Source organism: Phyllostomus discolor, chromosome 4 (genome assembly GCF_004126475.2).
Source record: "Phyllostomus discolor isolate MPI-MPIP mPhyDis1 chromosome 4, mPhyDis1.pri.v3, whole genome shotgun sequence".
Taxonomy (NCBI): Eukaryota; Metazoa; Chordata; class Mammalia; order Chiroptera; family Phyllostomidae; genus Phyllostomus; species Phyllostomus discolor.
Window position 1 is genome coordinate 168,495,987 of NC_040906.2, and position 26,301 is coordinate 168,522,287.

General features: G+C 39.8%; 1 protein-coding gene across 2 annotated transcripts in view; it reads left to right on the forward strand.

Annotated features, from left to right (window-relative positions):
- The window catches only part of SLC16A10 (solute carrier family 16 member 10), a 102,986-nt gene that overhangs the window by 48,668 nt on the left and 28,017 nt on the right, over positions 1-26,301 (forward strand). For both annotated transcript variants that reach the window (XM_036024571.1, XM_028509692.2), the window contains exons 2-3: positions 9,850-9,994; positions 13,577-14,039. In XM_036024571.1, coding sequence (XP_035880464.1) covers positions 9,850-9,994; positions 13,577-14,039 — 608 coding nt within the window. The remainder of the gene's footprint in view (positions 1-9,849; positions 9,995-13,576; positions 14,040-26,301) is intronic.

Below are 26,301 nucleotides of genomic sequence, written 5' to 3' on the forward strand. Positions count from 1 at the left end.
CGTGGCTGGTGTGGCTCAATGGATTGAGTGCCAGCCTGTGACCCGAAGGGTCACAGGTTCGATTCCCAGTCAGGACACATGCCTGGGTCACAGGCCAGGTTCCCAGTAGGGGGCATGTGAGTGGCTACCACACATTGATGTTTCTCTCCCTCTCTTTCTCCCTCCCCTCCCATCTGTCTAGAAATAATTTTTTAAAAGATTTTATTTATTTATTTTCAGAGAGGGAAGGGAGGGAGGGAGGGAGAGAGAGAGAGAGAGAGAGAAAGGGAGAGAGAGGGAGGGAAACATATATCAATGTGTGGTTGCTGGGGGTCATGACCTGCAACCCAGGCATGTACCCTGACTGGGAATTGAACCTGTGACACTTTGGTTTGCAGCCCGCGCTCAATCCACTGAGCTATGCCAGCCAGGGCTAAAAATAAATTTTAAAAAATTAAAAAAAAAAAAATCATTGAATTCCTATGCAGCTCTCTCTCAATTCCAGCCTCCTCTCACCAGGTGTTGAGGAGTTCCAGCTCTGGCCTCAGCTAACCTGCCTGGCTCTCCTTTTCTGGTTCACAGGGAGCACTTTTAGTCCTCTTTCAATGGCCACTGCTTGCTTCCAGACCTTGACCCCAGGAGGCAGGCCCAGCCTGGCCCATCCCTTTTTGCAGCTAGTCTATAGCTCATAACCAGGTCTTCACTGTATTTTTTAAATGATTTTTTAAACTTATTTTTTAGAGAGAAAGGAAAGGAAGGAGAAGAGGAGGGAGAGAAACATCAATGTGTGGTTGCCTCTTGCATGCCCCCTACTGGAGACCTGGCCTGCAACCCAGGCACCAGCCTCACTCAGCCACACCAGCCAGCCACAGGGCATTATTGTATTTTTTAAAAATACTCTTAACTGTATTACTGTTTTGTGTTTAGAATAGCAGATGATGCATTGAAGTGTGAATACACTGTCATCTTAAGGTCTGGATTTTGTCATAATGTAGCTCGATTATGAGCCTCTCCAGGGAAGGATGGCTTTTTATGGACATAAAGCGTTGTGCCTGGCTATGGGTGCTCACAGCGGATGTTTTTTAATGAAGGACTCTCGGCCATGTCTTCTTATTCCTGTTTACATCTGGAATGCTCAGTTTGAATCCCACCAAAGTTGCATAGCCTTGGCAATTTGTTTAACATCTCTAATATTTTTCCCCATATTTAAGATGAAGATAATATACCTCAGAAGGTTGCTTAAAGATCTATGACAATTCTGTGCTGGTCCTTCCAATGGATTAGGAAGCATTCCAGAAAACTTAGCTTTCTCCTGTCATCTGGTCCCACCCCACCCTCATCAGTGATTAACAAGTTCCCTGGCAGAGTGAGCGGTTTTTTGCCGTTGTTGGATATAGTGTTCAGTATGTCAGGTAGGTTAAGATGGTTGACAGAGTCATCCAGACTTGGATATTTTATTGATTTTTTTTTGGGGGGGGGGGGGTCTACAGGTTCTATTAATTACTGAGAGAGATGTCCTAAAATATGCAACTGCAGTTGTGGATTTGTCTAGTTCATTTAGTTTTCTGAGTTTTGTTTTTTGTGTTTGTTTTTTATGGCATTATTTTTGTTGCTGTTGAAATCTTCCATATAGGTTCAACACATTGAGGTATAATTAAAATGCAATAAACTGCATGTTTAAGGTTACATAATTTGATGAGTTTTCTCATATGTATATAAACCAGTAAAACCACTCCTACAGTCACAATAATGAACATACCATTGCCCTTAAAAGTTTCTTTGTGCCCCTTGGTAACCCCTTCCTCCAGCCCCTCCCTCTCCCCCTCCCAAATAGCTAACATCTGCTATGCTTTCTGTCATTAAATCAATCCGTTTTTTAGAATTTATAAATGGAATCATACTTCATACACTCCTTTGTAGTCTGACTTCCTTCACTGAACATGACTATTTTGGTTTTCATCTATGTTGTTGTATTTATCAATAGTTCACTCCTATTTATTGCTGAGTAGTATTCCGTCATAAGAATGCAGCATAATTTGTTTATTCAGTCACTTATTTCTGGACATTTGGATTCTTTCCATGTTTTTCTTTGTTTGTTTTTAGGATTTCATTTATTTATTTTTATAGAGAGGGGAAGGGAGGGAGAAAGAGAGGGAGAAGAAACATTGACCTATTGCCTTTCCAAGCCCCTTACTGGCCTGCAACCCAGGCATGTGCCCTGACTGGGAATTGAACCAGTGACCCTTTGGTTTGCAGATCGGCACTCAATCCACTGAGCCACACCAGCCAGGGCTGTTTTTCTGATACTTTTTGTCTTGAAGTCTATTTTGTCTAATATTAGTATACTCTTCTTATGGTTATTATTTACATGGCAAATCTTTTTTCATTTTTTATTTTCAACTTATTTGTGTGTTTTTATTTAAATTGCCTCTCTTTTAACAGAATATAATTGATTCTTGAGTTTTTATCCAGTCAGACAATCTGCTATTTGATTAGAGTCATTAGTCTGTTTTTAAATGTAATTACTAATATAGTCATATTTAGGTCCGACATTTTGCTATTTGTTTTCTATTTGTCTCATCTGCCTTTTTTTAAAAAAAAATAAGATTTTATTTATTTATTTATTTTTAGAGAGAAGGGAAGGAAGGGAGACAGTGAAGGAGATAAAAAATTGATGTGAGAAAACAATTGGTCAATTGCTTCTTGCATGTGTCCCAGCTGGGGACCGACCAATCTCATAAAGAAATAATGAGGGAAAAGAGTGTGTGTGTGTTTGTGTGTGTGTGTGTGTGTGTGTATTTCAGTCCTTCCTTTGGAATCATTTCCTGTCTATCTGAAGGACTCTAGTTAATATTCCTTGTAGTGGAAAACTTCTAGGGACAAATTCTCTCCATTTTTATTATCTGAAAATATCTTTGTTCTGCCTTTATTTTTGTTAAAGGCTAGTCTAGCCAGATATGGAAATCATGATGGATAGGTTTAAAAAAATCCTTCAGCACTTTAAATATGACAATTCCAACATCTTCCATTATTTCTCATGAAAGGCCAACCAATAATGGCATCATTATTTTCCCTGGATATAATGCTATTTTCTCTGGATGGCTTTCAAAATTTTCTCTTTATCTTTGGCATTCAGAAGTTTATGATGTGGTTAGGACTAGCTTGCTTAGTGTTCTATACTGCTTGAGGTTTTTAAAGCTTCCTAGATCTGTAAGTTAGTATTTTTCATAGAACTTGTGATTTGGGGGGAAAGATTTTTTTCTCCATATACCTTTTTTCTGCTCCTTTTTCTTTCTCCCTTCTTCTATGACTTCAGGTATACATATGTTGGGTTCTTTGATTTTTGTCCATTAGATCACTAAAACTGTTCATTTTTACTTATCATTATGTTTCTCTTTGTTCTTTGAATTGGGTAATTTCTGTTTTCAAATTCCCAGATTTTTTTCTTATCATTTATCTTCATTGTGCTAGTGAGCCTATTGAACATATTTTTTGGTTATTTTACTTTACCTAGAAAAAATATTCTTAAATATTAAACCTAATCACTTCCTTTGGCTGATTTTCATTCTCCTTGGGCCATACACTGAGAGTGGGGATTTATGATTAGTATGGAGCAGGAGACAAAGAAGATGTGGGTGGGGAGACTGGAAGGCTGCACGGTGTGTTTTGAAAGAAGATCCTGTCCCAGCTTTATCGGATGTCTCTCTCTGTAATATCAAATGCACACATATCCAAATAGGGTATACAAGCACAAGCTGAAGCCTTCAGTATACACTTTTAAAATTTTATTTTTCAATTACAGTCTATATTCAATATTATTTTGTATTAGTTTCAGGTATACAGCTATTATACATTTTTTTGGTATCTGTATCTCCTGAGACATTAAGCATATTCTCTGTTGTGTTCTGATTGTATCTCTATTTGCATATATGCTACTAGACCGAAAATTATTTGAAGGTTGAGAAATCTCAACAGCCTAGGACAGTGCTTAAACACAATTGGCACTTTTAATATAAATGGAGAGAATGTTATTACATAATTTAAGTAGCACCTCTTCCATTGAAAAATATTTATTTTTTCAACAATTTTAGGAAACTCTGTGTAGGTGCTTGTTGAATTATGTAGAGGGTTTAGGTCTGGTTTATATATATATATATTTTAATATATTTTATTGATTATGCTATTACAGTTGTCCCATTTCCCCCCTTCTCTCCCCTCCACCCTGTACCCCCCTCCCACCCACATTTCCCCCTTTAGTTCATGTCCATGTGTCATATTTATGAGTTCTTTAGTTTCTACATTTCCCGTACTATTCTTGCCCTCCCCCTATCTATTTTCAACCTACATTCTATGCTACTTATTCTCTATACCTTTTCCCCCTCTCTCCTCCTCCCACTCCCCTGCTCCTCAGCCTCCATGTGCCCTCCATTTCTGTGGTTCTGTTCCTGTTCTAATTGTTTACTTAGTTTCTTTTGGTTTTGCTTTAGGTGTGGTTGTTAATATTTGTGAGTTTGCTGTCCTTTTACTATACATGTCTTTTCTTTATCTTCTTTTCTTAGATAAGTCCCTTTAGCATTTCATAAAATAAGGGCTTGGTGATGATGAACTCCTTTAGCTTGACCTTATCTGAGAAGCACTTTATCTGCCCTTCCATTCTAAATGAGAGCTTTGCTGGATAGAGCAATCTGGGATGTAGGTCCTTGTCTTTCATGACTTGGAATATTTCTTTCCAGCCCCTTCTTGCCTGTAAGGTCTCTTTGGAGAAATCAGCTGACAGTCTGATAGGAACTCCTTTGTAGGTTACTGTCCCCTTCTCTCTTGCTGCTTCTAGGATTCTCTCCTTCGTTTTTACCTTGGCTAATGTAATTATGATATGCCTTGGTGTGTTTCTTCTTGGGTCCAACTTCTTTGGGGCTCTCTGAGCTTCTTGGATTTCTTGGAAGACTGTTTCCTTTGCCAGATTGGGGAAGTTCTCCTTTATTATTTGTTCAAATACGTGCTCAATCTGTTGCTTTTCCCCTTCCGATTCTGGTACCCCTATAATTCGGGTATTGGAACGTTTAAAGGTGTCTTGGATGCTCTTAATCTTTTCCTCAATTTTTTGAATTCTTATTTCATCATGCTTTCCTGCTTGGTTGATTCTATCTTCCTTCTGGTCCACTGTATTGTCTTGAGACTCATATTCCTTCCTTTCACTATTGGCTTTCCTCCGCGTGTCTTCCTGCATCTGTTTTATGGTAATCTGCATTCTTTCATCTAAATTTCATCCAAAATCAACCAGTTCCGTGAGCTTTCTGATCACCAGTGTTTTGAACTGCGCATCTGATAGATTGGCTAGTTCTTGGTCGCTCAAAAGGATGAGTCCTGGGGGACTGATCTGCTCTGTTGAAAACATAGTTTTTTTGTTTTTTTTTTTTCCCCCGTCTCTCCTTTTTTTTTTTCCGGTCTGGTTGCTCTTGTTACGGTGGGGGGCGGAGCCTTAGGTGCTCACCAGGGCTGGGCACCCCAGTCGCTACATTGTGACGTTATATGTGGGGGCGGGGCGGGCACGGGAGCAGGGCGGGAGAAAACAATGGCGGTAGTTCCGTTCCCCTGGACTCAGACCCTTGTCTGGGCTTCCGGGCCGCGAGTTCTGCCCTGGTCCACAATCGCTACCCCTCTGGGTCTGCCAGCCGCAGCTTGCATACTCAGGGATCACCGCTGCCTTCTTGCGCGCCGGATGGCTTTTGCGGTGATTTCACGCCAAACCTTCCCCAGACCTCCATGTGCCACCGACCTGAGCCAGCCCCGTGCCCGCCTGGCTGGTCTTCTCCTACCAGTCCGGATGAACGCGTCTACTTCAACTTCTTGGCTGCCCGACTTCCATTCAGATAAATCCTCTGCCGGATCTGGGTGTTATTCTGATAGTAAATTATTGTTGTAAATTATTGGTTTTCTAATCTTGGTTGTGCGAGGAGGCACGGTGCATCCACCTATTCCTCCATCTTGCCGGAAGTGCAGCCAGGGCCGGTTTATATTTTTTAAATAAAAATTTTGCCATGCTGGATATAATAACTATGTACTTAAGTTTCTCAATTATTAAGTGAACTTAATAAAAGTACTTCCTTCATCAGCATACACAAATACATTATCATTTCAACAGCTAACACTATTGAGTTTTTATTAATAATAATCACAGTCAGACTTACAAGAGGTAAAAGAGAATAACACTTTATTATATTTTTATGGTATATATCATAACCCCTAAGACCTTGGATTCTTTGGGATGCCAGATTAAAACTTTATAAAAAGTAGAAATTTTAATAAGTTTATAACAGCAAGTAATCATTCACTCAAGAATTAATTTCTTTTTGAATTTGATCAGAAGATAGACCTAACTTCATATATTACTAATCAATATAACAGAGTACACTACTTGGATTTAGCTAAGGCACTAAGGTACAATAGTGTAAAATTTAAAAATGAGGCATTTCATGTTCAGGACCCAGGTAGAAGCTGGTAAAACCCACAAGAAGGATTTTTATGGGTCAAGGAAGAACATTTTGTCTGGTTTCCTTCAGAAAGTTATGCTGTGGGTTCCGCCCACCCCATGGGACGTGTGGGGGGTGCATGCTCTTTCACTTGCTATCTACTGAGAGGAGCTTTAATGGAATCACTTAGAGATTTAGAGAATTCTCCTTATTTAGGGGGCACAGAGGATGGGGGTCTTAATCCCTGAGAAGTGCAACAAGGAGAGAACTACCTGGCTTCCTGCTCGGAAGAGCTTTCCAGGAGGCGGAGTGTTGGTGTTTGCCTACACTCCAGCTTTTGTCAGGGTGAGGGACACGTGAGTGTTTCCAACAGATCCAGAGGCAGGCCCAGTGAGGAGATGGACAGGCTGGAACTGTTGGATTCTTTCCCAAATAAACTGCCTAGAAGGGCAGTAAGGCTCCAACAGACATTCTTGGAACTAGAGCTAGAAGGAACTCTGAGGTGAGACTGAAGAACCCACACAGTGCATCTGAGAAAAAAGTCAGCTTTAAACACGATCAGACAGGCCTTTTGGCAGGACCATTTAAGTTGGACTCTCCTTGCCTTCCTTCTCCCAGTGTGCCTCTCTCCTGTGCCCCCTTTGGAGAAGGACAGCTGGCGAGGGGAGAAGAAGGCATAGGAAAGAGACCAAGCTGATCTTACTCTCTTCCTGGAAGGGGTTGGGGAAAAAAGATTTGATTACCAAGTGAAGATTGGTTTGTGAACTAAAGTGACCCTAGGTCTTTCTGTTATTTAATATTGGCTGGAAGACTTGTTGGAGTGGTCCTCCAACGGCAGGGGAGTATTATCCTCTCTATAAATTTTAAGAGGATAACTGAGACAAAAAATGAAGTTGTATTTGATTATATCCCGCACTTAGTGGTGGATTATATCCACCACTATATCCAGTGGACATAAAAATCTGTAAAAATGTTCATATTTGGTACAGCAGATCAAAATTTACAGTAATGCATAAAGAATTGCTTTCATTCTTGAAAGTGCCTAGACTTATATGAGCATTACATGCAATATAAGTTCCTGGATTTCTTAATGTGGTCTCTTGTTTAGTGTTGGCATTTCTATTCATTGTAAAAGTGCCTTTATCCAAAAACAGATGTTGTGACGTTATTCTTCTAGTCTGCCTCGATTGTTTCATAAATGTGACAGGTGACTCAACTTTTTTGAATGAGATTCAATTATTATAAATTGGGGGGTATTTTTACATAAGATAGTACACTAAAAATTCTTTTTAAAAAGTTTTTATTGATTGACTTGAGAGAGAGAGAGGAAGGGGAGGAGAGAGAGAGAGGAAAAAAACACTGATTTGTTATTCTACTTTATTTATGTATATTTTGATTGATTCTTATATGCGCCCTGACTGGGGGTCAAACCTGGAACCTTGGCGTTTTGGGACAATGCTCTAACCAACTGAGCTACCTGAATGGGGCCTAAAAGATTCTTATTTCTCCTTAAACAGATCCATACTGAACAGCTCTGCACATTTGAGACTGGGGCTCTGCTATGTCATCTGGCCAATCCCCTCTCTCTGCTGTTCACCTCTGAAGCCCCCCAAGCCCCAACCACCAACACCTAAGTCAGGATTGCACTGTTTGTACAGTCTCTTCATTGCGTTTTGTTTTAAGATCACAGCCTCCCTTCTTTCTGGTGAGGGAAGAAAGGCAATGGAAATACAGCTGATTAAAATACACAGAATTTTAAAAATAACTTAAAATGTAAGGAGACAAAGAAATAAATGAAATTGTTATTCTGGTAAAGCTTCACTTGGACCCTGTTATTAAGAGATGGCCATTTGCATAGAGGCTGCACTTCCTCTGCTGAGGAAATCCAATAGCACACTGGTGCACTCGCAGAGCTTGATGGAGATCTGTTTCATTTTATAAGACAGACAATTTATTGTTAAAATTCTAAATTATTAAGTGCTGCTGTGCTAGACAAGGATGTATAGATACATTTTCTCTAATCCTTAGTAATTCTGGAAATGTTTGTATGTTTGATTCTCTTTTGAGATAAGAAAACAGACTCAGGATATATTGTAGTTACAGAGTTGTGGGATTTGGACCCAGATCCATGTCCCCTTAATCCCCATTAGTTTATTATACTTGTAAAGAAGAATTATAGACTTGACATTTTATGAGCTCACTCACTCATTTCTTTGGCACAAAATTATGATCATTTGTACTCAGTATTTCTCTCTTTTGGTTTTCTTTTGTTTTGCTTTTCATAGAATCAGGATAGGAAATTATGACTTCTGATTCTTAATTTTTTTTATTGTGGAAGATAACATACTTTCAGAAAGAAGATAAAGTATATGTATGGTTTTATTAATAATGTGAATGTCGATTAACTATTTATCTAGGTCAGCAAATACTCTACCTGTGTATGATTTGATTCCCTTAGCAAAAGAACTAAGTCTGGACTCAAGCAGATGTTCATATTTTTAAAAATTTTATTTATTTATTTTTAGAGAGAGGGGAAAGGAGGGAGAAAGAAAGGGAGAGAAACATCAGTTGGTTGCTTCATGCCCCCAACTGGGGACCTGGCCCACAACCCAGGCATATACCCTGACTGGGAACTGAACTAGTGACCTTTCAGTTTGTAGGCTGGTGCTCCATTAACTGAACTACACCAGCCAGAGCTAACTGTTCATTTCTTTCTTGTGTTAGATTTTATTTATTTATTTTTAGAGAGAGGGGAAGGGTAGGAGAAAATAGAAAGAGAGAAATGTCAGTGTGTGGTTGCCTCTCATACACCCTACACTGGAGACCTGGCCCGCAACCCAGGCATGCGCCCCCCAGCAACCCTTTGGTTCGAGGGCCAGCACTCAATCCATTGAGCCATACCAGCCAGAGTCAAATGTTCATTTCTTAACTACTGGATCCAAATGGTTGTAATTCTGTTTTTTCTACCCAGTGGTTAGAAGAATAGTGGCACCCACTATTCTTACTTCAGTGGTCATAATTTCTTTGCAGTTTGACTACTTACAGTATTTTTTCCAATTAATTTTTTTTTCATAGAGAAGTTGCTTAGAACCATAGAAATCAGGGTAGAGATTAATAGTGTTTGAGTCTTAGAAGAATGTCTGACTTATTTAAGGATGCAGACTTCCCCAGAATTAGATTCAACACAAATAATTGCTATGCTAATTACAATTAGTATTGGCTAATTCTTTGAGCTACGATTCATATTTGTTAGTAGTTTACTCCAACTTTCCCCCAGTCACTTGCCTGGGTAATACCTCTTTGCATTAATATTTTCCTAAATATATATTATAGCTTGTGGAATAAGTGCAAATATAATTTACCATGTTGTAATGTCCCCCTTTTTTTTCTCTCTTTACAGCTTGGGTAAGTTCTCTCTCCATGGGGATGATTTTCTTCTGCTGCCCAATAGTCAGCGTGGTCACGGACACGTTTGGCTGTCGGAAAACGGCCATTGTGGGCGCTGCCATTGGATTCACTGGGCTCCTGTCCAGTTCTTTTGTAAGGTAAGGCCTGGGTTTCTTTATGTTGCTTTTCAAAAAATATGTTAGATTCTTTAAAAGTTTCCTTTCAGAAACTTGGCTGTTTACAAGAAAACACCCTCCTTTCATTGCTTAAACTGTAAGCAACAAAACTTAAACATTGTTATCCATAGCAGCAAATCAGAGCTTGAGAAATTGAATGTTTTTGCTTGTAGCACTTAAGAGTTAGATGTCAATTAGGATATATATGCTCCCTGGAGCAAGAAAACTGTTTCTCCTTTTGTTCCTTTCTAATCACATAAAAACCCTAAAAGAAGTCATAACTGTGAGTTGTCTAAAGCAGGAACATTAGGTTAAGGTCAGCCTAGTCTGAGGCCCAGCACTTACAATAAATGGTATGTTGGAGCAGCTGTTTATAGGCTGTTCACGAAATAGTTTTATTAATGAAGTCAAAACTTTGCTATTTATTTCAAGCCAGGTAGAAAATTCCTGTGTGCATTTAAAAAAAAACCAAAAAAACAAAACCCAAACACTAACATTTAAAAAGACTATGCAAAATGAAGTGGTCAAATGCAGTTTAAAATAAAAACTGTCAATACACGTTCCCTGCGTCTGCTAAAGATGTAGTGCGCTGATGAGGAACTAACTGCAAAGAGCTGATGGGCCTAGTCCTGTGTGAAGCCCTTCTCTGCAGTCCCAGTTCTGCTAGTGAATCCCTTTGCATTGGCAGGATAATCCTTAGAGAAACACTGGCTTAATGTGTTGCTCTGGCTAACAGGAGGTGATTAATAACAAAACCTCTTAAAATGATATCCATCTCGTATCTACTTTAGGTGGTGTATCTTAATTTCCTGCCTCTTTCTTTTCCCTAGCTGTTTTCATGCACTAGTTGAAAAATGTCATTGAGGTTATTAGAAGAACATACACACATTTCTTGCCTTGATTACTTTTAAATATTCTGGATTTAATCAACAGAATCCTTGGTTTAACTAAGTTTATCCCCATCCCACCTATCCCCTTCAACTCTAAAATGAGCCTCCCTTTTTTGCCTAACTTAGACATTTTATTTGGATTCTAAACAATGATTTTTGTATCTTGATAGAAAATATATATTCCATCTTTAAAGTGCCTTTAGGGATTTTTCCTTCTAAAGTTGTCTTTTAAAAAAACAAAAACCAGTTTTGTTTGAAATAAGATTCTGTTGGTTAATTCTGTGAGGTCATTTACTTTTAGTTCTTTTTTTTTTTTATCAGTAATACAACCTTGTGTTATTAATGAGTCGTCAGATACCTGTTTGGATCTGGAAGCGTGCAGGTACTCATTGTCAGTACCTGGGGCCCCAGCACTTACTGAGTGTGTTAATGACCAGGTTTTGCTGGAGAGAGGACCCAGAGTAGAAAACCCATGTAATTCATTACCTCATTTGGTAGACAAAATACAGGCCTACTTAACAGCAAGCAGTGTTTTTCAAACCTTTTTGATAACTGAGGAGTAAAAAGTATGAAATATGTTTTACATTGTGACTCAGTTCTCTGTGTTCTCTCCCTTAATTGAAAAACAATGTGCTGAGACCACATTTACCTTAATACATGTAATGCTCTCATATTTTCTGTTTAGTTTCACCATTTAACCCACTGATCAAAAGCTATAAACTTTTAGAGCGATAGATAGGAGGAAAGGGAAAAGTGGTGTGAATTCTAAGTGTCGAACAATGGACCCACTTTTTCTTAAGTTCAAGTCCTGCCTTCGTAGGAAAGCCTTCTCCCACGATCCCCGGTCACGTCAGTGTCCCTGCTCCGAACCCCTTTTACACACGTGACTGGTACCTTGCTGATTCACACTGCACTCACTCTCTCAGTTGTCAGACTCGTGCAACCCGAGCCATTTGTCACTGAGGTGCAGGTTTAGAGATAAGAGAAGAAAGGCTCAGCGGCAGTGAACGTGCCATCCCAGAGTTTACGTGCTTGACTCTGTGGGAGAGAATAAAGCTAATCTCTCCCAGCACGCAGTGCTTAACGTGGTGTGCAAAACGTGATGTGTTCAGTGTGCATCCTCGGCTCCCTGGGCTCTCTCCAGTACGGCTTCACAGTACTGCGGCGTGACCGTACCGATGTGATGGTCATGATGATACTCTGCTGTCCATACCGTTTTTGATACACGCTTTGAAGAAGGCAGAGAAGTGTGTAATAGATTCAGGTTTTTCCTTTAAAATTAGAGAAAAATAAAATTATAAGTAAAAATACTAAAAATAAATCAGTGCCTTAAGAAGCAAGTTGCAATTATCTAGAAAACTACTTACATGGAAAAACGGATGCAGAATAAACTCATTGTTATTTATATGTTGTTCTGTATTATGTAGGGTAGATGTCTTGTTTTACTAACCAAACTATGAGTAGGACATAACCACATTTTAAATATTTTTTTCACCAAGTTCCTGGAACGCAGTAGCTGCTGAATGCATGTCTGTTGAATAAAGAGTGGAGATTCAGTAATGAGTGATCAGTGTGATGTAAAGTTCATTTGGGAGTGACTCTTGAAAGATGGTGCTAGCTGTGGATAATGGAGGGGGAAGGGCATCTGAAAGAACTGCAAACACGCATTAATTTTTATCAGATTCTAGAGTTCCTTGTGATTACCTCCACTAGTAGTATTGTCCAAAATTTAATTGTTAACCAACTTTATTGTAGTTTCTAATAAATAGTTGCCTTTACTACGTGATGAATATCCTTTTCAATTGGACATTTAAAAAACAACTTTAGTTGTATTTTACTCCATATCTTGTTTCAAAGAATGTAATGATATAATTCTTTATTTTCAGAAGAGATGTGTAATTAAGTTACTTGATTAAACTATGACATTCTTAATCCTTTATTATTGTTTTGAGATGTACGTGGACTTGAAACTTACAAACTAGGATCACTAATGAACATGCTTCGTTTAGTCTGCCTGCAATCAGAATGTGATTTCTTGTTGTCTTGCACAACACTGAGAACAGTGCAGTACAGGGCGAAGGTTGGTCTGCAGCCCTTAGGCCAGCAAAAATGAGACACAGCTGCTCTTCTGTGCAAATGTTTCTGACATAACCTCGGGGAAGAAATATAAAATGCAGCCTTTTCTTTGAATAGATTGCTGGAAAGTGCCTGGGAAAACTCTGTCAAAACTCCTCATAATTTAACTATGAAACTCATAGTTAAATTACAATTCTTTAAACTTTTATTGAGACTTACTTGTTTGTTAGTTTAATCACTGTCAGTGTCACGGAGGCCCTCCCTGGCCCTGTCCTCTGTGAGCTGCGGACAGCACTGCAGCTTTTGCATGGTGCTGCCCAGGTCACCAGAAATCCATGGGAAAAGGAGGAGGGACAAAATCACCTTAACGGTCATTTTTCATGTACTTGAGACATTTGCATTACCCATTCAGATTAAATTAAAATGTTTTTAGTGCTACATTCTTGGTTTATTAAGCTTTTCGAGTGTGTTTAGTTAAATTTTATTTGTAGAAAATACACTGATTAACTAGAACCCACTTTTATGCTAAGGATTTATTCTACCCAGCACATGATAAAAATAATGAAAGCTGCTTTCCGTCTTTTTCATCTTTACACAGTTCCATCGAACCTCTGTACCTTACCTATGGAATCATATTTGCCTGTGGCTGCGCCTTTGCATACCAGCCTTCATTGGTCATTTTGGGACACTATTTCAAGAAGCGCCTTGGACTGGTGAATGGCATTGTCACTGCTGGCAGCAGTATCTTCACAGTTCTGCTGCCTGTGCTTTTAAGGGTTCTGATCAACAATGTGGGCCTCTTTAATACACTGAGGGTCCTCTGCATCTTCATGTTTGTTCTCTTTCTGGCTGGCTTTACTTACCGACCTCTTGCTTCCAGTGTCAGAGAGAAAGAGAGTGGAATCAAAGGAGGCAAAAGATTCTCCCTCTTTTCCAGGAGAAAGTTCAGTCCTCCAAAAAAATTTTTCAATTTTGCCATGTTCAAGGTGACAGCTTATACAGTGTGGGCAGTTGGAATACCACTTGCACTTTTTGGATACTTTGTGCCTTATGTTCACTTGGTGAGTATGCTTCCTTGGCTTTGCTGGTAACAGATGTTATTTCACACAGGGAAACTTCGAAGAGCAAGATAGAGTAGGTTGAAGTTGGCCTTAAATGTTATGCTGATTGCAATTTCAGGGACTCCTGAAGTTCAAGGCCTTTTAAGACAAGGTCAAAAGATCCATCAGATTATTAAACAGAGGAAATGTTAATGGCGTGCTTTGGTATTTTAAAAATCACCAAACCTAAACAAACAAGAACAACTTTAAAAAATGGAATAAATGGTATCAGTATGAAAAACTTGATAGGTCATTGTTGTTTCCAGTGACTTTCAAATCATAATCAGGGACAAAGATGGTACCACATCAAAATACTCTTTTTCAGTAAAAGGGTGCAGAAATTAGGTGAATATGGCCTTGACGCAAAGAAGCATTGCATTCACTTGTTGGGATCTTTCTGGGAAAATGGGAATTCTATTCAGGGGATTGATTGAGAAATGTTAGCAAGTTCCCAGTGAGGGGAGAGGGAACAGTTTCATAGGAAATTAGGTTTCAAGTGCTTAGGCAATTTATATTGTTTATCTTGATTTGAAAGGCGAATTCAGCCTCTATAGACTGAACCAAGAAGAAGCAGTGTCTAAAATACTTGCTCCTGGAAGAATTTGCTCAAAAGAGCTTATTATGTTTTTTTCCTTTTTTCTTACTGTTGTGGTTGAAAATGGATTGACTGTTCAACATAGTTGATAAACAAAAATGATGTTAGGATAAAGTTTTCTTTTGTATGTATACTGTGTGTGTGAACCTGGATCTTTTCTAGATTTTACTCTACTTTTGGATGTTCATGCAATTTTTCTCTAGTTAAAAGTTTTGTAACCCTTTCTGGTGTAGCTCAGTGGATTCGCCGGTTTGATTCCCAGTGTTGCAGGCCAGGTCCTCCCACCTGGGGGCACATGAGAGGCAACCACACATTGATGTTTCTCTCTCTCCCTTTCCCTCTAAAAATAAATAAATTTTTAAAAATTTTGTGAAGTTTGTAACAGTTCAAAAAGTTACTGGTCTCGAGGGGTCTGCTGGTAAACTACATCTTCAACACCGTGGGTCCCTGTGCCCAGTTCAGAAAGGAATCAGGTGAAGGAAGCATAAAGGAGGTGGCGGGCATGTCCTGGATCCAAGAATACTTTTGATTCCTCAGTTTTCCTTATTCTCTTTTTGCCGGAGGTGTTAGGGAAGCACCTGCGATAACCACAGTGGGGAGACAAACAAGAAGGACTAATGTTTAGTATGCTGAGCCACTCAGCATTTTGCAGAGACTGAGGTACCAGGTAAAGTGACCTGGTATGTAACCCCTGTCATGTATGCAGTATGTGGCTACAGCTTGATCTAATGATCCATTTCACACTTTTTAGGGAGGCATGTCTAAACCATCGATTCATTGTGGAAGGGTCAGCTTTACCAACTACCTCTCCCATGGCTTCTGTAGTTAAGATAATATTTGTTATGCCATTTTCAAAGATGAGCAGATTTTTTAAAAAAGTTCTCTGGTCCTACCAGGTGAACGTACCCAGAGAAATCAGTCTCTCAGCTTTGCTAATACCAAACATTTACCACAGTACAAGTAGTAGGTGATTGTCTAGTTATTTCTAGTAATATATTTATACTTTGTAAATTAACTTAACATATATTATTTCATTTGACCTTCACAATAAATCTGTGAAATAGGCAAAATGAGTAATGTTAGCCCTATGTTTTACAGACCAGAAACAGACCCATCATCACCAAAGATGTTAAGTGACTCCCCAAGAATCACTGAACAGCAGAGCAGGGGCTGGTGCCCTGCCACTGTGCTTCCCTGGTGGCAGATCTAGTGTAGCCTCACTTCACAGGGTATTGGGCCGCTTCCCTGGGCATCTCACCAGATGTGCCCATCTTCCTGGGGGGAAGGGATGAGTGTGCATGAGAGAATATAATATGTATGTTACAGTCTTCTTCTTAACGTAAATCAGATTTCCTAGTGAATGATGAGTGAGACAGTGTTGTAGATACTATCATCATCAGGAGGCTATAAATCAGAACAATAAGGTCTCTGTTAATTTTGATAGCAAACTGGCCTTTTTCCTGCTTTTCCTCCTTTAGGCACGTTTTCTTACAAATAGTGTTGGTATTTGGGATTTTCTCTTTGTCAAACTGTTACAGCACTGAAAGCCTTGTTGGAGAGAAAACTCCAGACAGTTAAATGCCATGTAAGGTGTTTAAATCTTGTGTGGTGGGTGCACTGAGTTTGTCACTGTTTTTTGTAATTTAAAGTTTGTATTAAGGACACTTAATCTAGACTTCATGAAATGGGATACCACTTTCCTCCTTGGAGAGGTAAAAGGTGTTTCAAATCTTTCCAAAGACTAGTCGATGATGTTCAATTCATATTAAGCCTTTTTTGGGGGGGTATTGAAGGACATAGACATGTGAGGCATAAGAACCTGTCCTGAAGAAACATAAAATCTAGTGATGTAATAAAATTATAGTTTATTAAGGGTTTTTATATACATTATGTCATTTGGTCTTCAAAACAATACACATCTGTGAGGTATCATCCTCATTTCACGAGTGAGAAGACTGAGGCACTGAGAGGTTTAAAACCTTGCCCAGGGTCCACAGAGGTCGTGACTGATAAGCAGCACTTCTATGCAAGAGGTAGTAGTGTATAGTGGGTGAAGGCAAAGGCTGTGGAGTAAGATATGTCTGGGTTTGAATCCTTGTTTTGTCCCTTATTAATTGGACAATCTTGGGTAACCTTTCCAAGCATTAGTTTCTTCATCTGTAACAGTGATAAGCCCAATTTTGCAAAGTTGTTGTAAGGATTACAGAAAACTTATGTAAAACATCTACCCAGTTCTGGTATAAAAATGAGAGTTAAGGCAGTGTGATTGCCAGCTGAGTAGTTTCAAGGGGCAGGGAACTATAAGAGTCAAAGGAGATAACCTTTGATAACCATGTGGAAAAGTGGTTAGTAAACACTGCACAGGGTTGGAATTGGCCTTGAGCATGAGGTTTGGTGTTAAAACCAGATCACTAATCAATGAGGGGACCAATTTAGGTTTTTCTGAAAGATTCAAAATAAAGTAGTCTCATGGTTATGTTAAGAATTCTGGCATCTGTTTATTAGACTATACATGATCATTTGAGAAGGGAATATGTATGCTTTATGGCAATCTTGTTCTCATAGCAAGGTTGAAGGTTTTATCATTCAGTAGTTCACTTTTAAAGATGAAGAATCAGCTCTGGCTGGTGTGGCTCAGTTGGTTGGGCATCATCCAGTGAACTGAGAGGTTGCTGATTTGATTGCTGGTCAGCAGACATGCATGGGTTGCCGGTTAGATCCAAGGTCGGGGCATGTACGAGAGGCAACCAATCGATGTTTCTCTCTCACATTGATGTTTCTCTTCCTCTCTTTCTCTCTCCCTTCCTCTCTTTCTCAAATTAGGGGGTGGGGAAGAAGAATCATATTGCTCCTTGGGAGCTGTCAAATTATCTTTTAGGCCTACCCATTTATAATCTCCATTGTAAGATCAATTTAGGCGAGACCTAACTTTGTAAATAACCATTTCTAGTAGCAGCTGCTTCAGTTTTTATAAGGTGCTCCTTTTGCCTGAGTTTTGTTTTGTTTTCTGGGTTACATTTTTATGGCTTGTCCTCATCCAGTCTTCCTTCATTAGCTTCTCTTAGTTTTCCTCCTCCCTCTCCATCACTCCTTCTCAGTTTCTTGGCTGGCTCCTTCTTTTTCACCATGACCCTCGAGTATCAGCTTATCCCTTGATCTTTTTATTCCACTGGCAATTTCATATAAGCAATTAATTTTCTCGCCATTTTATTCTTTAAAATTCTTTGCTTCGATACCATAATGCTTTTTCACACTTTGTACCTAGAGGGACGTTATGATATTTGTAGTCATTACACACTTAACAAGTACAGTGGTACCTCAGTACTCATCTTTAATTCATTCCAGAACTTGTGATGAGTTGCCAAAACCAACGAGTACCAAACGATGAAGCATTTTCTCTTGAGGGACAGCGTTGTGACTCATAAAAGTTCTAGCAAATGCGACAAGTTCCAAGCAAGCACCAAGTACTGCAACATTTTTTTCTTGTCAAAATGCGACGAATACAGGGTTTGACGAGTTCTGAAGCCAGTGAGCACCAAGGTACGACTGTAAGCTCAAACTCAGCAAACCTCAGAATAATTGAATAGCTTAATGCCACCTGTTGATGGAGGAAAGACTTGATGTGTTTTGCTTTGAACCAAGGCTTTACATGCATATGTTGAAATTATAACCCGATAAATAGAAGAAATTTCTGTGTCTCTGTCATAAACTGCAAGTATATGGAAGGAGGGAAAAGGAACTCCTGGTGGCCATCCTCCTCAATGGGGAAAGGTAGACAACTGGCGTCTGCCCTGCTGGGTAGTACCTGAGAGTCTCGAAGAGCCTGGGGCGGTGCGTGTGAGAACGGGATGAGGATGCAGGAGCCACGGGTCTCGCAGCTTTGGTAGAGCACTGACCACAGGGCGGGCAGTGCGGATGTAACTTTTCTCAGGGGTTTCTCAGACTCCATCCTCAATGAGAGGCTAATAGTTTAGTTTTAATTGCTTCACCACTACTCACCTTTGAAGCGGCTGTTTATTACCTGTATTATTCTTTGACTTGGTAACACATGCGAGTTGGGTAGCTTTAGTTTTTAAGTTTTAAGCCCATGTAGTTCCCTGTCAAAGAGAATGACTGACTCGTGTGTTGAAATCTATGGTATATGGATAGATTAGCCTGTTTTCAAAAAATTTCTGGTAAGATTTGCATCGGTTTTATGGCAGATAGTAATTGATTGTTCTCAAGAGAACCTTGACCTGATAGAAGGATCTCTTTGGCTAATGTTGTGATTATAGATGGAGTCATGTGCCTGCTGACAAGTTAAGTGAACAACTTGTAATTGGGGAAAAAACAAGTTGTCTTTTTAAATTAGAAATGCAAATTTGAGACATACGAGCCAGTAAGTCAGGCATGTAGCACCTCAAGAGATATTCTATAGCTTTGATTAATGCCAAATGCTCTCCTGGGTCAATAATGGAATGGAGCTGTTAGGCCCCACTAGCTAGGGCCCCTCGTTTCATGTTGTGGGCCAAGCAGGAATACTGCTGCAAGCCCAGAGCTCGGGGCAAACAAGGAATAGTGTACATGCCTTTGTCTCTTTGTGGCTTCCGTGGAGGGAGATTCAGGTAACACTTTCAAGACTCTGTCATTTGTCAAGCATTTTCACAAACTCTCACGTGACCATTACAGGGATGAGTATGATAAGTGTAATAGGTAACTACATACTTAGATATAAGGAAATGACTCTGCTAAGGTATGCTTGTCCAAGGTCACTCAGTGAGCTATGCTCAGATCTGGAATTTGTACACAGGTCCTGCCCAGACTCTAAGTCTCCTGTTCTTTTGATGAAAGATTCTGCTGTTCCTTCACTGGGTCAGAAATGGAATGCTGACTGTTATCAGTGACTCTGGATCTAGACCAGAGTTTCTTTGCCTTGCACATTTTCCTCCTGTTCTCTCAGGGACTCTCTGAGAAATGTCTAAGTTAGTTTGGAGTTCAGAAAGACTGCTTTTAGAATTTGGTTTTCAGAGGTTTGTCAAAAATATCAAAAGGTTTGGACACTTGACTAAATAAATAAGGATCACAGATTATTATGAAACAATATTCAATTATATATTTTACCAAAGTGACAATGAAGGATTACAAATATAACCCTGGCTGGGTAGCTCATTTGGTTAGAACATCATCCCGATATGCCAAGGTTATGGGTTCAGTTCCCGGTCAGGGCACATTCAAGAATCAACCAGTGAATGCATTAATAAGTGGAACAACAAATCGATGTTTCTCTTCCCCTTTCTCTCTCTAAAATCAATAAATAAAAATTAAAAAAACAAAGTTATATACAGAAAGTTAGCTCTTACTATTAAAAAGATTGTTTTCTGAAACAGACTTGATTAAGACAATATAAAACACAAAATTATTTTGATAAAACACGGAATTTTGCTTTCTCAACAGATTACTCAAAAAGGAAAACCTTTAACAGATGGAAAGAATTAAGTTTTGGTTTTATATGAATACACCATTGATATTAAAGTTTAATTTTGAAAACCTTAGTAACAATAATTCAATTTTTAGCCAGCTTAATTACACAAGGTAAAATTCTCTTTTTGTTTACAACTTTCTTGTGTACATGTAGTTTATCCTTTGTAACCAGAAATTCTAGTTAAGACAAAATTATTCTCATTTCCCTTAACAAAAATACATCTTTACTTCTCATACTTTTTTGTAGCTAAAAACATATTCTATTTTCCTTGCGGTCTGAAAGGCTAGGGGCTTGGCTCTGGGAGGAACTGTCCGCTAACTCAGCTGGCTCCAGGCAGAATCCTTTAACTCAGTGATTTTCAGCCGGTGTGCTACAAGAACTATTAAAACATGCAATACCTGACTATTTAGTCAGGGGCACTGACCTCTTTTCCCTTAGATTGTTAAAAAAAAAAAAAAAAGACAACAGCCAATACAACAATAGCCATCTGATGTGAATGCCCTTTCTTGAACCATAAATATATAGCCCTATAATAGAGTTGCATCTTTATTGGTCATGTCGCATAATAAGGTTGTGTCTGATTGGTTAATTCTTGGTGTCAGAAATCCTTAAAAATTTTTTAAAATTTATTGATTTTAGAGAAAGAGAAGTCTTTATTTGTTGTTCCACTTATTTATGCATTCATTGGTTGATTCTTGTGTGTGCTCTGACTGGGGATCAAACCCACAACCTTGGTGTATTGGGACAGTGCTCTAACCAACTGAGCTACCCCCTGAGGGCCAAAAATCCTTGTGTACAAGTATAGGTACCTGATTTTTTTTAAAAAGTCACTTTGGAGCAAAAGTGTAGGTAATTACTATTATTATTTTTATAAATAAAAATTACACCTTTTTTGACAGATCAGCAAAATATATATGTATTTTTGGTGTGCTGCAGAATATCAGTAATTACTTTATGTGTGCCATGACATGAAAAAGGTTGCAAATTGCTGCTTTAATTATCTCCGTTGGTTGTGGGAAAGCCATTTACATCTGAAGCCGAACTCAGAGCAGAGCGAAAAACTGGGAGGGACTTACCAACATCCCAAGGAAAGTGCAGTGAGGACAGTGGACTCAAAATGGGGTTTGTGGGCGCTGTGCCTGTGTTTCTCATTGTTCCAGAACGCTGTCAGAAGTTCACGTGGGCCCTGGCCAGGTAGCGCACTGGTTAGAGCTTCGGCCTGTATATACCAAGGTTGCAGCTTTGGTCTGTGGTCAGGGTGCATACAAGGAGCAACCAGTGAATGCATGGGTGGATGGAGCAGCAGGTTGATGTCACCACCCCCTTCCTCTCTCTCTAAAACTCAATGAAAAAACAAATTTTTCAAAAGCTCACTTGGTTCTGAATGCCATCAGAAGTTCACTTGGTCCTGAAGCTGTCACCAAATCTGTTAACAAAATACAACTGAGTAAATTTGAAGATGTAGTTAGCTTTATTAAGTGATTCATAAATCAGGTAGCATCCATCTAGCATCTAGAAGGGCGCTCTGATGAGTTGTAAAAAATGGAAGGTTTTTATAGGTAGAAAGAGTGTGGATTATTTCAGGAAAGGACACCTTCCCACACGGAGGGCGGGGGGGGGGGGGGGGGGGGGGGCGGGGTGCAGCCAGGGTCTTATCAGGCAGATTACTTTACTACTGCAGACCAGGAAATTCCAGACTGATTTGTTTAAAATTTCACTTGCAGACCCTGGCTGGTGTGTCTCAGTGGATTAAGCTCCAGCCTCTGGACCAAAGTTCCTGGTTTGATTCCTGGTCAGGGCACAGGTCTTGGTTGTAGGCTAGGTCCCCAGTTGGGATGTGAAAGAGGCAGCTGATAGATGTTTCTTGCCCTCTCTTTCTCCCTCTTTTCTCCTCTCTCTAAAATAAATAAATAGACCTGGCTGGTGTGGCACAGTGGATTGAGTGCTGGCCTGCAAACCAAAGGGTCACTGGTTCGATTCCCAGTCAGGCAGATGCCTGGGTTTTGGGCCAGGTCCCCAGTAGGGGGCGTGTGAGAGACAACCACACATTGATGTTTCTCTCCCTCCCTTCCCCTCTAAAAATAAATAAATAAAACCTTTTAAAGTAAAATCTTAAAAATAAAATAAAATTTCACTTTTGGGAGAGGCTGAAACTGCAATTAAGTTACTTATTAAGTTTTAGTTTGGTGATGTGGCTTAGCAAAAATGACTTCATTTTGGCCTGTTTTGTTCTTTTTAAAAAAATATATATATAATCTTTATCATATATTTTTCCATTCCCATTTGGTCCCCTTATACTCCCCTCCCCTCAGCAATCACCACACTGTTGTCCATGTCCATGAGTCCTTTTTCCTTTTTGCTCAGTCCCTCCACCCCCTACCCTCCCCACGCCCCCACAAGCTGCCATCTGCTCTCCATCTATGAGTCTGTTTTGCTTGTTAGTTCAGTTTGTTTGTTAGATTCCACATGAGTGAAATCGTATGGTATTCGTCTTTCTCTGACTGGCTTATTTCACTTAGCATAATGTTCTCCAGGTCCATCCAATAATACTCTTGCAAAGGGTAAAATTTTCTTCTTTTTTATGGCTGAGTAGAATTCCATTGCATAAATGTCTCATAGTTGTTTTATCCACTCATCTATAACAGTGTGGTAAGACCACTTTTAAATGCCTGAAAAAAGGTGTAACAGTAATTTAGGAGTGAAAGGGATTGTATAGGTCACTTAAGTGTTTGGGGTTTTTTTTGATTGGTAAAGGTACTAAGGCACAGAAAGGTTATATAAGTGTTAGAACCAGGGTAACGTCCAAGAATTTCCATGGACAATAAACTGAAGCTTATCATAGCCTACAATGTAAGTGTGTAACAGTAGAAACAGAGTTATGTTTTTGAGGAATGAAACTGTTCTCACATAACAGAACCCAGTTAACTCATAGGGTTCATTTTCCAATGAGGAGACAGACTCCTTTATCATTTTAACAGTCTAGTTCTTTCACATTGCTAGTAGCAGTTGTACTGGCTTTATTCTCTTTCTTTTTTTTTGAATCCTCACCTGAAGATATGTTTTTATTCACTTTAGAGAGAGGGGGGGGGGGGGAGAGAGAGAGAAACATCCATGTGAGAGAGAACTATCCATCAGTTGCTTCCCATACACGGCCTGACCTGCAACCTAGGTGTGTGTACGGACTGAGAATTGAACCCGGCAACCTCTTGGTGTACAGGACTGCATTCCAACCAACTGAGCCACCTGGCCAGAGCATCTTGCCTTTCTTTTGGGGAACTTTTGGAACTCAGGATCAAGGTTATTGTGTGGCAGAGTCCTGAGAAAGTAATTATATGCTGAGTCAGGATGGGGCTACTGAGTTGACCTCTCCTATTGCTTTTATCTCTCTTCACTGTAAGGTTCTGACAGGAAGAAAAGCCGCGGGGCCCATTATAAGTCCCCAGCCTTGGGGATGATGGTTGCACAGTTTTGGAAACATTTAAAAATTGATTTACAATAGGGTTGTACAGTCTGAAGAGTTGCCTCTCTAAAATCAATAAATAAAAATTAAGTGCTGGCTGGTGTGGCTCAGTGGATTGAGCTGTGGCCTTGTAAACCAAAAAGTCTGTGGATCGAGTCCCAGTCAGGGCACATGCCTGGGTTTCGGGCCAGGTCCCCAGTTGAGGGTGTGCAAGAGGCAACTGATCCATATTCAAAGGATCTCTTGCAGAGTTTTGCAAGATGTTTTTCTCCCTCCGTTCTCCTCTCTCTAAAACTAAATAAATAATTTTTTTGGAGGAAAAGGATTTCTGGTACCAAGAATTAACCAATCAGACACAACCTTATGCAACGTGACCAATGAAATGCAACTCCTAAGGCATGGGGCCAACTCCTGCGTGAACCCATTCCAGGGCACCCTGCCCTTCACAATGAGAAGCAAACTCCCCTGGGGCTCCTGCCAGCTTCTCTGGGATTGGTTGCATCACCACCCTGGATGCCTCCTGCCACCTGTCTCTGCCACATTGGATTTGGGGATCTGAAACAACTATCGTTATTCCGTTGACTCTTTGGAAACAAGTGTCCTCGGTCTTTCTGAACTAGAGTTCAGTCTCTCGTTTAACCAGCAGAGATGTTGTTCAGACTCTCAGTAAGCAACCCAAGTAAAAGCTGAAATTTAAAGCAGCAACCCATTTTTTTTCCCATTCCCTAGAGTATTTTAACCCTACCCACCTTGAGGATTTTCTAAGAACAGCTCAAAGTCAGGAGCCACTACTTAAAGCAGGTAGGACCAGGATGCTGAGAGAATGGTAACCTGAGTTCAAGCAGTCAAAGCAGGAGCTGGTGGGGCACAATGGGCCCTTGCTGATACCTAGCTCTGGGTCCAGATCTCCAGAGTGTGTTGTGTGGGCTTCTTTGGAATCCTGCCTGCTATGCCAAGTACATGTCAATGTCAGAAATGTACAAACCTGGAGAGAATTTTTATGAGTTTAATTGTGCAAAACTGATGACAGTTGCCAGGAAGCAAGATCTCAAATGCTCTGGAAAAGGACAGTTTTGCAGTTTCTTTTATAAATTTGAAATTAAGGAGAGGAATGTGAGATTAAATGAAGGTGGGAGAAAGCAAGGTGAGGATTGGATTATGGGATATTTAACAAGATTATGTACTTTCTTGAGGGTGGTTCCGATTCTTTCTAAGGTACATTAACCTAGGTGTACAGAAATAATGAACAGGGCTTGCTTAAAGCAAAAATAAACCTTTTTCTAAAAAAGTTGTATGCCTGGGGCCTGACTACCGTGACCTCCCCGGTTAGGAATTTATGATAAAATCACTCTGTGAGGTTATTTTCCATAGAGCCCCCTTTTCCCCCACATCCTATATATACTATATATTTTTTGTAAATAGGGTGGGGCAGAAGTAGGTTTAGAGTTGTGAGTATGCAAAATACAGAGTTTATTCTTGTGTTATTATTTATTCATTATTGTGTTATTTTCCATATGAACAGCTGTAAACCTCCTTTTGCCCCTGTACATCATACCTATGATGAAGTTTAATTTATAAATTAGGCACAGTAAGAGATTATGTAGAGTGATTATAAAAACACACTATAGTGAAAGTTTTGTGAACAGTTCCTCTCAGAAAACTAGCACAGATTTCTCTTCTGACAGTTTCACAGATTTGTTCTTACGTAGACCTGAGCAACCTCAGCTTGTGGTTTTTTCCTTCTCCCTACTTAGTTGAGAACTTTCACCTTTTCACTTGAATGAAGCACTTCACGACTTCTCGTTGGCATCTTCGAATTGCCAGCATCACTACGCTTGCACTTTGGGATGTCACTGAGTCAGACGAGGGCTGCTGAAACACAGGCAGGCAGCCAGCCGGGCCCCTGGGGAGCTGCCACGTGGCCGGCAGGTGTGCAGCGTGTACGGTGTGGGTGCACCGGACGGAGCGGTGACTCACTTCCCGAGCTGATGACGTGAGGTTTCATCGTGCCATTTGGAATGAATTACAGTTTAAAACTTAGGAATTGTTTATTTCTGGAATCCTCTATTTAATATTTTTAGACCACAGTTGACTGCAGGTAACTGAACTGGCAGGATGTGAGACTACAGATAAGGGGGGACGACTGTACTTTGAAGAATAAAAAGTAATCACAGTGCTTTTTCACCAAGATTTTCTAATTTGTTTTTCTATTTTTTACTCAAAAAGAGGTGTATACAACTTCTCTGACCCAGGTTTATTTTTGTGTCGTGTATTGATTTAAGTGTCAGAACTTACCTGCTGAGATTTGTTGAATGCTGACTATATGCGGATGCACAACCCCGCGTACGTTTCTTGTTTTGTTGTTGTTGTTCGTGTCGTGATGTGGTGATGTGGTCTGGAGGGATTTTGGTAATTCATTCAGGTGTTCATTCTCAGTCCCTTCTCAATGAACTTCCGAAAAGGATATGCAGGTACATTTTCTGATTCAACTCTCACAGCCACCTTTTATGGGGAAAGCAGCGCTGATACTGGTTCACGCACTGATAGATAAGAACCTTGGAGAGGTCGTTCTTTTTGTTGTTTTGCTCATGGTTGCACAGTAAGTGGCAGGGGTGTTACTGGAATAGAATTGGAATGGGTTGTTACATTCCGTGACTTTCGTTTTTGCGTATGTGTGACTCCTCCTAATTACAACTCGGTTGAACAG